Source organism: Indicator indicator, chromosome 2, assembly GCF_027791375.1.
Source record: "Indicator indicator isolate 239-I01 chromosome 2, UM_Iind_1.1, whole genome shotgun sequence".
NCBI lineage: Eukaryota > Metazoa > Chordata > Aves > Piciformes > Indicatoridae > Indicator > Indicator indicator.
Genome location: NC_072011.1, coordinates 47,635,300 through 47,653,664, shown reverse-complemented (window position 1 = coordinate 47,653,664; position 18,365 = coordinate 47,635,300). Strand labels below are relative to the sequence as shown.

At 39.4% G+C, this 18,365-nt stretch overlaps 1 protein-coding gene across 1 annotated transcript; it reads left to right on the top strand.

Moving 5' to 3' along the window:
- The first annotated feature begins 36 nt into the window (after positions 1-36).
- ABCG8 (ATP binding cassette subfamily G member 8) lies at positions 37-13,409 on the top strand. The gene is made up of 13 exons (XM_054396088.1): positions 37-108; positions 1,404-1,502; positions 1,905-2,061; positions 4,497-4,735; positions 5,145-5,277; positions 6,965-7,234; positions 9,011-9,176; positions 9,249-9,341; positions 10,021-10,220; positions 10,327-10,403; positions 11,186-11,453; positions 12,673-12,800; positions 13,272-13,409. Exons 1-13 carry the CDS (start codon positions 37-39, stop codon positions 13,407-13,409), a joined length of 2,040 nt encoding a protein of 679 aa, XP_054252063.1.
- The last annotated feature ends 4,956 nt before the right edge of the window (positions 13,410-18,365 follow it).

Here is an 18,365-nt window from a genome sequence, read left to right as displayed (position 1 = left end):
AAACCACCACAGGGAGCAAGACCTTCCACCACCACCATGAAGGAAGCCACTGAAACCGTCTCTCTAGAGAGTGCCAGCTGGAGTCAGACAGCATGCAAGGGCTTGCTGGTGAGTGAGAGCTGTGCAGAACGTGAAGGAACTCTACAGGCTTGTCTTCTCACAGCTACAGCTCTTGTCCAGGGATTTCTCAGGCAGCAAGACCTTGGCTTTTTCACCTCTGAAATGGGGAGCTGGAAGCATCCCTTTACCCCAACAAGAGCACATTGGGGATGAGGTTGGCACCATGCAAGCCATGCTGAGATGCCACAATGGTGAGGCTGGAAGAGGGGATCTTCAGATGTAGGTGGAGCAGGAAGTCCCTGAGCATGGACTGGACTGGCTTTCCCAGGACATGTTTTCAGGATGTAAAATCAGCGGGGACCACCTCTTCTTAAAAAAATGAAGTTCAATGCAAGCAAGAGTGCAGAGTGCTTTGACAGCAGGGGGAGCTTGTAGGGCTTTAACATGGCTTTTTATGCCGGGTGTCATGCTGCTTTCTGCTGTATATCTGGAAAATTTAATTAGCCTCATTTGCTGTGAGAGCAGGAGGCACACAAAAAGATTGTGTGTTCACCATCTGTCGAAGATACCACAGGAACAGATAGGAACTGCTACACAGGGAACAGGTGTGTTTGCCTTGGCTATAAATGAGTTTGACTTTTTGGAAAGACACAAGACTCCAGGAGAGATATGGCTCTTTGGAGTAAACACGACAGGCATGCACACAGAATTAAATCCAAAACCAGAAAGCTGCCTCAGCAAAGACTTCTTAATTGCAGTTATATGCAAAAGGTTAACCAAGCCAAGTGGAGACTCATATTTCAGAACTCCAAGTGTCAATGGACAAACTGAATTATTAAAAAAAAAAAAGAGAGAGAAAACTTTTTCATAAAGCCTCCAACTTAAGGAGACCCTGTGAAATCCAATAACAAACGTAATTCTAGTGAATCTTAATTTTCAGCTCCCATAACTTATGAATTTTATTATGCATAATTTTGACCAACTTTGCAGCAGCAGTATGTTTTTCTTCCTCAAAAGCAGAAATAGAGTTCAGTCTCTTTACCGTGCCATGAAATTTATCTCCATTTTGAAAGTGATATCATTTAAACTGAGAGCAAACAGAAGAGCATAGCACAGCATGTTTGGTCCTCGCATACACCTCTAGAACAAAGTAAATTTCATGCTGATTAATAGATAACTCATCTCAGCCCTTCAGCCTTCTATACTACAGTAACTCAGCAGCAATACTCTTACATCCCATAAAATATACTTCCCCTTCCACTTTACCTTTTCTAAACTCAAATTCTAACAGCAATTTAGGTACTGTAATTAACTATTGTAATTAACAAATTTTCCAGACCAAGACTGAGGACAATATTTTTTGCTCTGAAGAAGATAACAGTCTGTATTTCACATACAGTGGAAAATCAAATGTTCTTGAGGTGAAAGAACTCAACTACCAGGTAAAAGTTTTATTTATATACTTCCCTTCAGCAGGGAGCACATCCAGTAATACTCGTTTGTACATGAACCACTTTAAAAGTCAAACAAAGTTGCTGAAGTTCATAACACTAATTCATATGGCCATTAAACAGTCCAATTTCTCAACTCTTGAGACAAATTATTCCTGTGAAGGCTGGGGCAGAGGGACTTTCTGTTCAACGAGGGTTGTCAGGAGCCCTTGCTGGCGAGAATAAGAAGCAAAGCATGAAACTTGGCTGTGAAAGAATTTTTTAACATGTATTTGTGTTGACAAATGGTATTGTTTTAACATATTCTCTGCTTGTAACATCATAACTTTGAAGATTTTTATTGCTAAATAGTTTATAATTGTAATTGAAAGGACTTGTTCCTTCCTTTTTTAGGTTAACATGGCATCTCAGATTCCCTGGTATGAAAACCTTACACAGATAAAAATGCCATGGAGCTGGAAATCGGATCCCCGTTCTCATGTGTCAATAATCCAGAATCTGAATTTAAAAGTTCAAAGTGGTCAGATGCTAGCTATTATAGGAAGCACTGGTAAGAGCAATGGAATTTCATTATTTCACCAACTCTCAGATGAAATATACAGAGCCATGAGTGCCCTGCAGTCTTTTGAATGTCAAAATCTAGTTGAGAAACAACTATTGGAAACATATCACTCAAATACACTATTTAAAATGCATGAAGAGACAAAGTATGAGGAAACAAAGAAACTGGGGAAAAAGGAACCCAAAATCTATTTTCAAACCTGGTTTTGTTACAACTTGCATTCGTTTGTTGTTGTTTCCTGAGGTGTAGTGGGGCCTGTGGCCTGCAGTCTCAGCTCTGCTGGACATGCATTGGCTTCATAGCTCAGTTTCAAAACAGGCCAATTGCAGACCTTACCCAGGTACACAGCAGGCAAATGAGGACAAATCCCATAGAAAAGATCAGTGGCAACTTGCATAGCCACAAGCAGGAATGCCCATCAGATTGAAACAACTCTAACAGGACAAAAGATTGCGGTTGGATTAAGAGATTAAGAGAAATAGAGAAGAAAAGAGAGTTCCTTTTTTGTTTGTCTTTAAAACATCTTTCATACCACACCCCATTTTTGTTTTCTTGTGTGAGTGGTTTAATTTTCTCTAGGATGAGGCTGACTAATTGTAACAGTGTGAGAGCTGAAATCCCCATCCCACACCGACAATAACCAGGCTAGCTCAGTCTGGAAGCAAATGAAATCTGTATTTACAAACAAAACTACAACCTATGATGAAATGCAATGAATATGTACAAATATACACTATTCACGACATTTACAAATATATACAATCAACAGAAAAGCACAACCAAGCCCCCTTTGCTTCCTCCAAGGGGCCTTCCCCAAGGGGCCTCCCCCCCCAGACAGAAGGAATCCCCCCAGACGCGCCTGGCAGAAGGCAGAGAGTCAAGAAGCAGAGAGGCTGTTAGACTTAGCTTGTCAAGGTCAGCATGTTATCTTCAGCCAGAAAAGAAAAAGAAGCAGACAGAAAGTGAGCAAGCTGTGACTGCCCAACTCCCTAACCTTGTTTTGAGTAGTGGTTCTTAAACATTTCTATCTATCTAATGGAAGTGTTTAGAACAATCATTATTTTGCTTTCTTACACCCACACTTATTTACACTCTTTCTCTGCTTGAACTTTTTGAAGAAAAATTAATGACAGTCTTAAACCCATCACACTAATGTAGGAAAAGTGGCCTTTATTCGATGTGGTTAGTCGAGTCTGAGCTAAACAGAAGACATGCGACTTGTTAAAGTGAAGTAAAAAGGTACCCATACTCTGGAGGCAAAATGCCCCATGCTGTGCTTCCACTAGACTCTTACATCAGCTTAGCCCAGTGATTCAGTGAAGATGCTCTCTCTCAAAGGCAAAGCATATATGCCAAAGAAGTTTCGACTTTCTGCAAAAGAGATATTTCTTCCACATTGCCATGTACTTTTTTTTTGCACATATCTTTAATGTAATTGAAGTTATACTTTAGAGATCCTTCTAATAATAGAAGGAAAAGCTGTGATGAAATAACATATTGAGTTATAGATACAGCACCTTTGTAAGGTAAGATGCACTGAGCACAAAAACCTTTCAGCAAATTAATCAAACTATTTTTAAAAGCTGTTTATCATCTATTTCATCAGATGCCTTAAACTGCGATGGGTTTCACATTGTCAATGGCAATCAATATGTCACTCTTAAGTAGAGCAATATGTGGTTTACAGATGGATGGGTTTCTTTTTAAAAATGTATATATTAAGAAGAAAGCATGGTGTTAATCTTTCAACAGGGAGACTGGAAGTAAATGACATCTAATCCTAAAAGAGAGCTCTGTGTGTTTACATACAGTATCATACAACAAAAAGGAAAAATTCATTTGTTATTTAATTCCAAATCAGGGGTTACTTTCATTGTTTTACTTTTCTTACCTCAGAGTATGAGCCAGCTTTTCTTAATTATTTAAATGACTTTTTGTCTTAAGACATAATAATTTTTATTTCAATCATTATTAAGAATCTTTTTGTCTATATCATTCAGTATCTTAGTCATTCAGCTGTTCCAGCTGCTGTTTCTGAAATCAGAGTTCCTTTCCCAAGACAACCTCTTGTCAAGGAGGTAGGTCCCAGCCCTGAAGTCAGCACAGTAACCTCTGTTTCAAATAGGAAAGACCGGTAAGAGGAGGACAAAGTGGTCTTGCTCCTTAAGTTCATGAAGTTATCCTCGATGCTCAACTACCCAGTTCTGCTAAGAAATGACAAAGGGTAAAGCTACCTACTCCATTCCAGAGGCTAGAGACATCCTGAGCATGAGCTTGTAGTCTGTGGGGGTTTTTTCCAAGACCATTCTGTCTCTGGAAAAGCCAAGTTGGGGAAAACACATGAAAGAACAAAAACTTCTATCCTCTCTCTGTGACTAGATCACCTTTGAAACTAATTTAATTTTCAATTTTGATTTTTCTAGTTGGTGGGAAGACATCCCTGCTTGATGTGATAACCTGCCGGGATCATGGAGGCAAAATCAAGTCCGGTCAAATCCTGATCAATAACAAACCCATCACTCCTCAGCTTGTTAGGAAATGCATAGCCCATGTGCGGCAGGATGACCAACTGCTCCCCCACCTGACTGTCAGAGAAACACTATTGTTCATTGCCAAACTGCGCCTTCCAAAGCTTTTCTCAGACTCACAAAGAGAAAAAAGGGTAATTAATCTGTTGGGAAAAAAAATAAAGTTGTCAAAAATGTGTCTGACGGGAATTATTCGAGAGATCATGCATGTTTGGAGTCAGAACAGCTAATGTGCCTTTTTTTTATGTAGATCATGAATTACAAACCTTTTTTTGTCTTTCAAGATAGAAATTACTAATTGTTCCAAAGCTCATAAAAAATTACAATCCAGAGAAAGCATTAGAGTGGCTGAAAGAACTAAATTGCTGATCAATGAGTCTTTTCTAATGTTATCTCTAAAATCAGGATTTGTTTTCAGGTGTTGCTTGATCAGATAGCACTGAAACATCCAGATCCATTTTAACCACATTAATAATATTTTCAGATTTATCTATGTTCAGATAAACTCTTGTTTTATCCCTGTAACCCTTTGTATCCCCCAAGGTAGAAGAAGTCATAGCAGAACTGCGCTTGCGCCAGTGTGCAGACACCAGGGTAGGCAATGAGTACTTCCGTGGTGTTTCAGGAGGTGAGAGGCGGAGAGTGAGCATCGGTGTGCAGCTGCTCTGGAACCCCGGTGAGCAAAACTCTGACACCTTCCTTGTGCCCACTATAGACCACTGCTGGAAATGGGGCAATAATTGAAGGTAGGGACTTTCAGAAAAGAGTCTTACACAGATGCCCCTGGGACAGCTTCAGGAGTTCATATTCAGGACAGGTCTTGCACCACCCTCTGCCAGAGGTTACCTATCCATAGCAATCTTAGACACAGTGACTAGGTGCTGGTCCATTTGCTTAAACTGAAATCAGTGCTGATCACAGATAATACCGCTATTATTACAATAATAATTCTGTAGATTGAGTGTTTCAGCAGCCAGCCCACTCTTGCTTCTGTCACCTTTGCCAGTGGAAAAGTGGTGACAGAGCCAGGTGAATCTACCAGCAGCTTTCATCCACTGCTCTCTAAAATCACCATCACATAGACTACTGAAAGTTGCCTGAAATCACCCTCACAGCTGTGCTGTGGTTTGTGCATATCAGCACATTTGTTTATTATCTGAACACATACCACAAGTTACTTTGGAAGACTGGTCTCCGACTATAACATCAGGATTGTTTTCTTTTCCTCCCACCTAGCCCCTTTACATGTTAATAGGAAAGATACTTTTCCTGGATGAATAGTTGGTCATTGTGGTCTTGCGCAACTCACTGATGTGGCTGGCTCATACCACAGGTGAACTAGAAATTTCAGAAGCAGCAAAATATAAGGCTAAAACTGCAGCTGATTTGGCAGGATTGAATTCCCCTATCTGCTCTCATATATATCAAATGCATTACTAATCTTGGCTGATTTTCTTGTTGAGCAAGATTTCTCATGAGTCTCCCACTGGAAAATAGATCTGAGAAATTTTTTTGCTTGTATAAAGTTATATTTTTCTAATTATCGGAAAGCATAAAGGGTTCATTTGTTTGTTTTGGGTTGTGTTTGGGTTTTTTGTTTGTTTGCAGGAAGTGATGCTCAGGAATAGTTATGTTGGTACTGAACTAAGAAAAGAATTTGTTCTGGGAAAAATAAGCAAAACTTTCTTAACATTTCAAATGTTATACCCTTCAACACAGAAACCATGTCTATGACTGAAGACATTAAATTCTATAGTAACACAAATACTGCAAAGTAATAAACCACTTTCAACTTTGTAACAAACAATTGCAAAACAAACTAAAAATCCAGTCATGCATATATCTTCATATATATGTACAAATAGGTGCAAAACAGGGCACGGGCTGGGAGGAGAAGAAGATAGCTAAAAATACTCTGTGAGTATTTGCACATGAATAATGCAAGAGGTTTAAATACTGAGCATTTAGGTTAAAATATTTCACTAGGAAGAATACAAAACTAGCACTATTGTTTTAATTAATACTTAAATACCTGATATTTCTAAAGGCAGTTCAGAACTTCAGAGAGTAATGTACATTTAATAAGGAACCTAAGTCTGCATCCCAGTGTGTGTGTGTGGGGGTGTGTGGGAATCTAGTTTCCAGTGTGAATAAGAAAATTTTAAACAATTGCTCTTGATAATCATGTTCAGGAAGATTGTGAAAGAAATTGCAATTGTTCACTATCATGTGATGTGGGCATGGACTATACTTTGTACTTAAAAAGGAAAAAAAAGGAACTTATCAGTGAGATTTCATGCACTAGCACTGTTTCACTTGGAATATGTTTTCCAAATCACGGTTAAATTTATTGTCTTTGGCAGGAATACTCATACTTGATGAACCTACATCTGGACTGGACAGTTTTACTGCACATAACCTTGTGATAACATTATCCAGACTGGCCAGAGGAAACAGATTAGTTCTTCTTTCACTTCATCAGCCCCGGTCAGATATCTTTCAAATGTTTGATTTAGTTCTTCTGATGACTTCTGGAGTCACTGTCTTTTCTGGAGCAGCTAGAGACATGGTCCAGTATTTCACAGAACTAGGCTATCCTTGCCCAAGGTACAGCAATCCTGCAGATTTCTACGGTTAGTATCAAACATTGCCATAAAAAAAAAATTGTGGAAATAATTTCCTTTCGTAAGTGATTAATTGATTTTTGTTGGCCATAACTGTCTTAGAAATTTCTTATAATTGACTCAAATCAATTGTGCATCAATTCCAGTTTTTAATAAGATCCTTAGTTGTCAGTACAGAAAATGTAAGAAAAACAAAAGGTATGAATAAAATCACTTCTAAATAATCCTTCTTCTAACTCTTCCACATGTTTTGCACATGTGTTTTGCATGTTTTAGACGGTTGAAACATGTGTCCTCACTTGGAAAGACACGGATGAACTGGGTTTCTGGAGCCAGTTCTCTGAACCTCTGAATCATGAAATGTAGAAAGCTAGTTTTCCAAGCTGAGGAATAATACACACTTGGAACAGTAAATGGGAAGCAGAAGTGCTGATCAGTAGAGCACGCTGGAAAAGAGGAAAAACAAATCCATAACAGCAATCTTTTTATTTCTGTTCTCAAAGAAAGTTAACTGCATAGTCCCAAATCCATTCCTCTGAAGTGTTTTTGCAACATGCAGATGGAATCTGGCCCTTTTAATCTAATGGCCGTAGTCACTTACCACAGAGGTTAATTCAGTTCCAGCCCTTAGGTCTTTGCACTCAAGTTGGCTAGAAAACGTTGTACAGAGAGTCTCATTGCTTTGGCATAACCTCTTTGCCTGTGTGTATGTGGCGGTCAGTGTCAGCTGGTATCAGCTGTGCAAACATAAACAGAAGTCAACCCCAGTGTAAAGCCCTGCAAAAAGACCTTTGTCACCACTGTGGTTCAGAACAGTCCTCTGCCAAGGGCAGCCTTGAGGAAGGCTTGCAGCACTCCCATATGGAGATGAAGAATCAGAGGCAATCATGGGGAAACTTGTAGCTACAACCTGTGGTTACAAACCTCCACTACATGGAGGCAGTGAGAGATGAAAAAGAGAGGTGGAATATCAGAGACAGAAATATGGGCAGCAGAAATGTGGAAATGGGACAGGATGGTAGAAAATGCCACAGTAAGAAGGAGCCCCTGACAGAAATGCACAAATGCTAGCTATGTGTCTCGTAGAGAAGCAGGAGACCATGACAGAGTGAAGGGGTAGGGCAGATTGTGACTGAAGAGAGATGATTAGCACAGTGTAAGCAGTTATGAAATGCACAGCAACAGTTCTCTCAAAAAGCACCTGCAAAATGCCAGGTAATGTCACTCTGTACTGAAGGTCAACATTGGAAAATACTATTATAAAGTTCAGATTTAAAAAAAAAAATTAAGTGACAAAATAATGCTAACTATTGCTGCTGCTATTATATTGTTCTTAGTGCTCTCCTTAGGCTTTCTCAGTATCAGGTAAAGTTTATGGCACCTCTTTAAGATTAAAAAAAATAAACATCCAGATGGAGAAAAAAACCCATGTGATTTAAGTCACAGATTTTAAATGCCTACATGCCTGGAATGAAATACAAGCTGTTTATTCTCAGCACTCCTCTCAAGCCACTATTAAATTTAGAAAAATCTGAAATAGCAGTTCATAATATTATAATAGGCAATTATGAAATCTTTCAGTGACTTATTGAATAACTAGGTAAGAAACATCTCCCAAGAGAAAGTATATTAACAATCTCTTCTTCCCTAAAGTAACAGATACAGTTTTAACCATTGTATGCACAGAGGTTGTGCTGTCTGTTCACAATGGAATCTTTGATTCTAAACACATCATAAAGTTATTGCATCTGTAGACATAGTCTCATGTTAAATTATGTCTTTCAGTTGATTTGACCAGTATTGATAAACAGACTGCAGAAAAGGAGATGGAAAGCCGAAAAAGAGCAAATACTCTTGCCAAGTTATTCCTAGAAAAAGTAAAAGGTTTTGATGATTTCTTGTGGAAGGTTACTGAAGGAGACAATGCTGCAACCACATTCAGCAAGCAAAGGTAAGGAAGTGTGTTGGACAGTAGATGTGAAACAACAGACACAGCCTGTGCTAATTTCTTTCTTTTTGGCAGGTCCCATTTAAATTCAGAAGAGGATATCAACATGCCTCAACATTCAAGTGATCAGTTACCAGGAGTCTTAAAGCAGTTCACTATATTATTAAGGTAACCTTATTGCCAGCATAAACGGTTATGTATCATGCCCATTTATGTTTTGAAGCACAAAATGAGAAATGAGTGAAAAAATGAGAAGTGCTGGAAGTGCAGAGTGAGTGCTAAGCGCAAGCTAAGCCCAACTCCTCTGTACAGCAGAGGAGTTGTTTTACAGGCCCACCCCAGCCCCAAGCAGGATGACAGCCAGGCATACAGCCTCACCTTTCTGTCCCAAGGCTCCTCCTAGACACAGTTCACTTTGGCTTAAATTTCTGGGAGCCTGTGGCTTTAAGGAACACCAGGAGACTCCAGGCTCAGGAACACAGTCCCAATTTTGGGTTCTGCCATCCTGATACCCATGTGAAAGCATGGTGACTCAACCCTCTGCAAGCCCAGGCAGTTGCGTGATAGGCTCAGACATCGCCAGCCTTACATCTCTGCCTCAGACTTGAAGCCAGGAGGCTTCAGTGATTATAGCCAGCATAGATGAGTATTGTTGTATTTTACACCTGTGTGCTTAAAAGAAACATGATCAGCTGGTATAGTACAAGTAGAACATCTCTACCAGCTCTTGTTAGTGCATGCTGCAGGTATGCTAATTGATTTCAGTGGAGTATTTAGGACAATTCATCTGAATATAACTGGCATTAGAAAGGACTATACCTTATGGTCAGTGTTGCTGTTTTCCTAGTCGTCAAATCTCCAACAACTTCAGAGATCTTCCAACGTTATTAATCCATGGATTTGAGGCCCTTCTCATGTCATTATTAATTGGATTTTTGTACTACGGCCACGATAAAAATGGACTCTCTATTCGTGACACAGCAGCACTGTTATACATGTTAGGTGCACTAATCCCCTTCACAGTGATCTTGGATGTTATTGCCAAATGTAAGTGTCATTTTTCTTATAAATGTTACAAACAATCAAAATCAGAAAAATTATATTTATTAATGCAATCCTAGGATGAAACCAAACTGTTTCTTGTACCCTGCAGGTCATTCGGAAAGAGCTATGCTTTATCATGACTTGGAAGATGGAATGTACTCTGTTAGCCCGTATTTCTTTGCTAAGGTAATTGGGTTTGCTGCCAGGAAATGCAAACAGCTGGCTTTAACATTAAAAACCACAAACAAACCAAAGCCTGGTTGTATAAATGATCACATTCATACCAGCCTTTGTTCTTTTACTTCTGCCAGCTAAGGCTATCCATCTTGCTGCCTCGGCATTAATGGATTAAATCTCACACTACTTTAAATGTGTTGCCATAAGTCATGGCTGAGGGCCCACTCCAGAACGGCCAAAGAAGAATCTTTCACTGGGTTGTTTGTCTGAAATCTGAGAAATCTCAAACTCAAATTTGAGTGTTTAGACAGTTTTACATACCTGCATATTCCACATGCTGAGAGAAAGTGACCCAACAGCCAAATTTGTCTCAAATTTGATCTCACACTAGGTTCAACTAAATTTGGACAACACATACATTGCCATGATTCAGTAACTATGTTATTGTTGACAAGCACATCAGTTCTCAAGAAAAGTGCCTTGAATTCTTAGAACCTGCCAAAACTATAGCAAAACAAGACATCTAATCCGTAACAAGAAACCTCTCAATTTGTTATAGGAATTGTCACAGCTGGAGGAAAAACTAGTAAGGATTTCAAATTCTGTTGTGTATTGTTTCTGAATGTCACTGACAACACCTAACAGGGAGATGATTGCATTCTAAGGGAGTATTTTTTGTAGTTTTTATGAACAGCCCCTAAGTACATCAAGGTGTATGCCAAGGTGTATGTGTGTTTTTGTAACTATCACTCCACCTTTTTTCCCCCCCCCCGACCCCCTCTCCCGAACAGATTTTGGGGGAGCTCCCGGAACACTGTGCTTTTGTTATAATTTATGGAATACCCATCTACTGGATGGCAAATCTCATTCCTGAACCAGTACATTTCCTGCTGAACTTCCTCTCAGTGTGGCTGGCCGTGTACAGTGCCCGTGCTATGGCACTTTGGGTGGCAGCACTGATGCCGACATTACAGCTCTCAGCCTTCTTTGGCAACATCCTTTTCACATCATTCTACTTGAGTGGTGGCTTTGTGATAAGCCTGGAAAACCTCTGGACAGGTAAGACAAAGCTCCCACCATCCCTCCAAACTGAAACGTCAATGGCTTCCACTAGTGCCTGGTTGTTGTGAGGCTGAACATACCTTGTGTAGGAAAACTCAGCTTCACAAATATCTTCTTGGGTGGTGACGGTGAAGCAGGCTGTTAATTTTACACCAGTTTCTTCATTTGAAAATGAGGATACGAAATTTTGTCAAAAAAGCACTAGTGAAATGAGTTATATGGTTGCTAAATTTTTCAGTAAAAAGAAATAATAGTACATAAAGACTGAGCTTCAGTAAGACTATAGAATAGAATAGAATAGAATAGAATAGAATAGAATAGAATAGAATAGAATAGAATAGAATAGAATAGAATAGAATAGAATAGAATAGAATAGAATAGAATAGAATAGAATAGAATAGAATAGAATAGAATAGAATAGAATAGAATCAAGAAGGCTGGAAGAGACCTCAAAGATCATCGAGTCCAACCTGTCACCCTAAACCTCATGACTATCTAAACCATGGCACCAAGTGCCACGTCCAATCCCTTCTTGAACACCTCCAGGGATGGTGACTCCACCACCTCCCTGGGCAGCCCATTCCAATGGCCAACCACTCTCTCTGTGAAGAACTTTCTCCTCACCTCCAGCCTAAACCTCCCCTGGCGCAGCTTGAGACTGTGTCCTCTTGTTCTGGTGCTGGTTGCCTGGGAGAAGAGACCAAACCCCTCCTGGCTACAACCTCCCTTCAGGTACTTGTAGACAGCAATGAGGTCTCCCCTGAGCCTCCTCTTCTCCAGGCTAAACAGTCCCAGCTCCCTCAGCCTCTCCTCATAGGGCTTGTGCTCAAGGCCTCTCACCAGCCTCGTTGCTCTTCTCTGGACATGCTCCAGCATTTCAACATCTTTCCTAAACTGAGGGGCCCAGAACTGGACACAGTACTCAAGGTGTGGCCTAACCAGTGCTGTGTACAGGGGTACAATGACCTCCCTCCTCCAATTGACACATGGGAACTTGACAAATATGGATATTAGCTCTCATAATTCTCCATGTCCACCTAACAATATCAAGTATATCTGCCACTTTGTCCAGTAATAAACTGTATATGTTTAGAACCTATAGCTGTCAAGAGATTAGACAAACTTGCTGTATTTGGCAGGATAACAGTAGTTATTGAGGTCTTGAGTCCTCTGTATGTGTATCAATTTCTTTCTTTCTGCCATTTTTTTTTTCCAGTTCCATTTTGGTTTTCTAAAATCTCTTTTCTCAGATGGACTTTTCAAAGCATGATGCAAATTCAGTTCACTGACACCACCTATGAAACAACTGTGGGAAATACCACTTTTCAAATACCTGGGAAACTTGTAAGTCACTAATAAAATTTGCCACAAACATTTGATAACCACTTAGAATGCTATTTACAAGCCCAATGTATTTAAGCAGATGATGTAGGCCTGAATTTTGGTGAGCACTGAATTGATGCATGAAGTCATGCTATAGCTGATATATTTTGAATTTGTCCCTTACAGATGTCCCTACAGCGGTCACTCCTTTCGTGTCTTAGTGGAAGAAAAGAATAAAGGGCAGCTATTTCCATGTGAGCCAAAACGACATGCTCACTGAATTTGCTCAGAAGAGCTGTACTCCTCTGAAATACCAATCACTAGACATAGCGTGGCTGTAAGCAGCTACCAAACCACTACAAAAGTCATACCCAGATGGAAACCAAGGGGAAAGGTGGCAGGCGACAGGGAAGCTCACATCAGAAACACACATCTCAGATTCAGCATAAAATTTTGTGTCCATTCCCAATTATGTGTTATTCATGATTACAGGTCACTCAGGCTCTGGACCTGGACTCTCATCCTCTCTATGTGAGCTATCTCATTCTTACCGCCATTGTTGGCAGCTTCTTGCTTTTATACTACTTATCTCTGCGATTCATTAAGCAGAAACCAAACCAAGACTGGTAACAGCAAACTCAGAGGAGGCAGCAGGTTACAGCATCCCTCGCAAGAAACCAGGAAGAGACCACAAATTTATTTTTGGTCACCTCCGTGAGCACCCGAGGGAGAGCAGGTACTTGCCGGGAGTGCCGGGTGACACCAGCCCGACTGGCCACAGGATGGCAGCAGAACACCAGGAGTGGAAAGACAGGGCTGCAGCTTCCACAGACCCTGCAACAAACGGGGGCGTCAGCCTGCGGGTGGGTTTTGGGGTGGGTTTTTTGTCTGGTATAAGGGTTTTATAGGTAACAAGACACTTATGAGTTCCCCATGCCTTGAAATATTCTCAGATACGGGCCTATAAGTTAAAAGGACTTATCCCAGGTGATGTTTCAGTCCAAAAATTTAAACATAGAGTGATCACATGCTAAATTCAGAGAGCTCTGAGAGAACAGGATCAACACACACAAAAGATTACTTTCTGCATCATGTGTAACATTTCAGAACTCAAAAGAACAGTACAGAGGAAACCAACACCAAAGAATTCACTGATCCTTCAGGAGGATACAAAAGGATGGAAAATACAACTATTACCTATTCTGTATTGTTCCTAATTGCTTATGTGTTTAAAGGCATTACAGCATTGCCTTTGTGTTCCAGTTAGATTCTGTTGATGCCCCAAATGGGTATCAACTCACTCTATAAACGATTTCTTGCAACAGATAAAATTATCTCACCTTCTCAGATTTATTTTTACAGTATAAATACATTTGATTATTAATCACATCTCTCCCCAGGGCAATACAAACCACAGCAATTTGCCAAGTTTGGTGGCTATGATCCTCAGGTAGAAAATACCAATGTGCCCCTCCAGTAATTAAAAAGCTAATAATACAATCTATTAAATCTTCTAATTGTGCATGTAGCTACGCTCAGCCATAAAATATAAATATTCAGAAAATGAGTAACAGTAACTAAATGCCTGTAATCCCCGCCCTTCCCCCCCAAAGTAAGAATGAAAGAACATCAATATTCTGTTATTATATTTGGCAATTAGGACTGACACATTAGCTTCCACATGTTCCATGTTGTAATACATTCCCAGGAAGACCATAGTCTAAAGATGTTAAACAGGTCTGATAAAGTAAGAGCTTCAGCCTCAGGCAGCAGTAGGAATCCAAGACATTCCAAGGTTCCTCTACGGTGAATTGTCACATTTCTTTCTGGTTCTGTTGCATTTATTTGTTTGCTTTTTTAAAAAAAATACAACCAACGAAACCAAAACACTTGATCTGATCCTAGTTCCATTTTGAAAATACCAGATTTTCATTGCCTTTGAAGGACAAAGCCAATTCTTTCAGTCCAATTCAGCATCATTAAATTGTCAGAATAGCAGCTTCCTGTTTGATTCTTAATTATTCCTTTTTATTATATTTAAGACACTTAATTTTTAAAGTGGTTTACTCTTCTTTGTAATGATCTGTTGTGATTAGACTCTCTTTTATATTACACTGAAGTTTTAAGGGTATAGATTGGTACTTCTAGTCTAAACCTCTATTTTCAAGGTATTTAGAGGATTAAATTCTAGGCTGACTCTCTGTTGTGAATTCACTTTGATGTTTAATAAAAAAAGGAGAGAGACAATGGGAGAAATCAAAGACATAAGGGACAGCTCTGAATTTTAGGGGCATATTGTCATGCACAGAAATCTTCAGGCATCTAGATAAGAATATACCATAGCCCTAACTTTGAATTTCCTTCCTTTTGTGAAATTAGTCACGCTACTGACATTACTTGAACAGCCCTTTTCAATTTAAAATTCCACCCTCTTAACATTATGCAGCAGGACCAAACGGTGTGAGTGTTTCAGAGGTGGTGTTATGACAAGGGTAGATGTATACATAATGGGTACTTGAGCGGTGAGCCTAGGAACAGCCATGGTATGGAGTGTAGGAAGAGCTATCATAGGATGTGGCCAGGCCTGTGTTTACAGAGAAAAAGCTCACCTTCTATATACTACAATTACACTTGCACACTGCCTATGATCATATCTTGTTTCCTTGATGCCTAGAGATGGGGAATTCAGGCTGTGATTATTGTTACAGCCTTAAGCAATAAGAAGATAGGAGCCTTGAAATACCAGCAATTAGCATTCATGCCTAACAATAGCATGCCATGGGGCTGTGTACAGAAAAGAGCACAAGGAAGAGTGGGTGGATGACACACAACCTGCCCCACTCACACTACCAGGTGTTGAAAAACAGTACAACTTTAGGGGGGATTATGCACCTCTCAGCCAGTGAAGGTCATGCTGTATGCTTTGGATTCTGAGTTCATGTCCTGCTTCATGTTGGTTATGTGTGACAAGGGTTCCCACTTCCACAGTGAAGATGCTACTTTAAAAAACCCAAAACCCCCTCAAAAAATCCCCAAACCCAACAAAAAAGCAAACCATCTGCAGTGAGTGACTAGAAATCTAACTGCAAATTCTATCCAAGGCTAAACATTATAATTCAATTTCAGCACAGCTTTGCTTTCTAGGTTTCAGAGTAGCTGCTGCTTTTTCCTTAGACACCTCTGTGTCAGCAACAACGTGGTGTGCTTTCCTTGCCTGTACTCCCTGTATCAGTATAAGCAGTTACAGCAGTCAGCAACAATCTCAGCATAGCGACTAAAGAACACAAGCAAGACACTGCACAAAATTCATAGTATTGTCCATTCCACCAGCATTTAGTTCATACAGATTTCAACACTGTGTGCTAAGCTAGGCCTGCCAATCTAGCAGCATGCTGTCCCAAGGATTCACCCATTACTGCCTTTGCTCTCTTGTTATCTGCCCTGGCCAGGTTTGGAGAAGATCTCCTCAGCTGTAACCATGGTCTCTGCTAGTGCAAGCAACTAAGACAGTGAAAAATTGGTTCTGAAATGGCACCACATGTAATTGGTTGCAGAGTTTCCAAATTGTTTTGCCCAATTGCTATCTGAACTGCCCAGTGCATGACCTAACTGCAACAGGCTATCAGGTTTCAGTCTGCACAGACATCAAACCTGGGAATGGAAACACCAAATAGAAGCAACAGTATTAATAAGGAAAATTCATCAAATACAGAATAAAAACAAAACTGCAAAAACAAAAATCCCCCACAAAAGCACTCAAAACCCTGTGTTATTCACATGGATACTATGAAGTACTGTATGTACAACAGAACTGTGTTGTTACACCACCTCTATGTACTGAGATAGTGTCTTATCTGTAAAGAAACAGGTAAGAATTTGCCTTTATTACTTAACAGAGGGAGAGGTGGGAAAGTATTCCCCAAACTCCCCTCCAAGTTTATGCAGCCTCTTCACTTGGGAAAAAGGGACAAACTCGGTCAGTACTAGACATGGATTATAGAAACACTGCTGTGCATATTTGGTAGTGGGTAGTGGCAGTCCTCCAAAACACTTCTAACCTGTTGTTTGAAAAGGACTAGCTTTCACTACAGATAAGCAAAATTAAGTAGCTGTTGGAAGTTTCATCCCATATTTGTACATTGCAAAATGCATTCAGAAATGCTGAAAAAGTATCAGTAGCCACCCCTTTAAATTACAAAGCAAAACAAAACAAAAAAACCCCACAACCCCCCACGAAATTCCTTTAGGGAAAAAAAAAAAAATCATAGCCAATACACTATGCAAGGAGATTCCATGGGTAAGAAACTGTAAGTGTTGATACGCCCACTCATACCATAAATAACAAACCTTTCAAATTTTAGACATAATGACTAATTTTAATGGCAGTAGACAAGAAACAGTGTACATGGAGCTCTGTGACATGCTGCTTTTTTTTTTTCTTTATACTCTGAGAGCCAAGACAAGCCCTTCATATGTTAGCAGCTATTAATTAAGGCAACAATGTTTAAGCAGTGGGTTGAGGTAATTTTAAAACCGCTTAACCCTTTCAAGAACTGACAAGCTTTAAAAAGCAAAAATATATATATGTGTGTGTGTATGTGTTGATATGAGTATGTATATGTAGAGGTATCTGTGTGAATAATTACATATATGTAATACTTAGCTCAATTTTTTTTTTCAGGGAATATTTAAAAAGTAATTCAGATCCATAATTTATAAAAGTACTGCTGCCAATTTATATAATTATTTAGAAAAATGTTTGATTTATTTTGTCATTAAATCAAACTTATGGAGGGTTATTTTGAATTGCAAATTTTGTTGGCATTATTTTGCTGTCATAGTCACAGATATTTTTAATACTTCCAATGCTGAGAAACTGCAGCTTAAGAGACTCCCTCAACCTTCACATCATGGCTTCAAACCCAGCATCTCCCAGTGACAACACACTTGGATCTTTAGCTCCTTTTTAAGCATCTAATCAGATTCTTAGCATATCTCAGCAATGTTTCTGCTTCACTTTAATTATTCATAATTATCAAGTGGGTTTAGAGGCATAAATCTTAAAGTACTGGCCAGAACCCATACAGTGAGTAAACAATGTCACTTATCTCCAAAGAAATTTGTATTTTGTATACAAGTAAATTAGCCTACATGATAGTAATCTACTACTTCAGTACTGAATTTTCAAGCAAACACATAGCAATTGGAAATCTATGAATATTTATAAACAGTCAAAAGTAAAATGCACAAAGCACATAATTTGCAATAAATTCCCAGTGACTTGCAATGATATACAATCATATTAGTTCACAGCTAACATCATCATTCTTCAAGACTGTACCTCCACTTTTTATTTGCTGGGTCCTGGGAGAAGAGTTTAGAAAACAACAACATAAAATATATTAAAACAAAAAAAAAAGGAAAAAAAGACTTTGTGTTTCACAAAGAAAGCCAGAATAAATAATAAATTTATAAATTGTAGCCCCACCGTCATGCTAGTCTAGCCTCTACAAGCAGCTCCTCCCTGACACAAGTAAACATCCTTCTCATGATTGAAGTCACAGTGCTGAGAATACTCTAAAATAA

Coding starts and splice junctions, on each gene's coding strand:
- ABCG8 (XM_054396088.1), top strand. CDS start 37: ATGAAGGAAGCCACTGAAACCGTCTCTCTAGAGAGTGCCAGCTGGAGT. Junction 9,177..9,248: donor ACCACATTCAGCAAGCAAAG/GTAAGGAAGTGT, acceptor TCTTTTTGGCAG/GTCCCATTTAAATTCAGAAG. Junction 9,342..10,020: donor CAGTTCACTATATTATTAAG/GTAACCTTATTG, acceptor CTGTTTTCCTAG/TCGTCAAATCTCCAACAACT.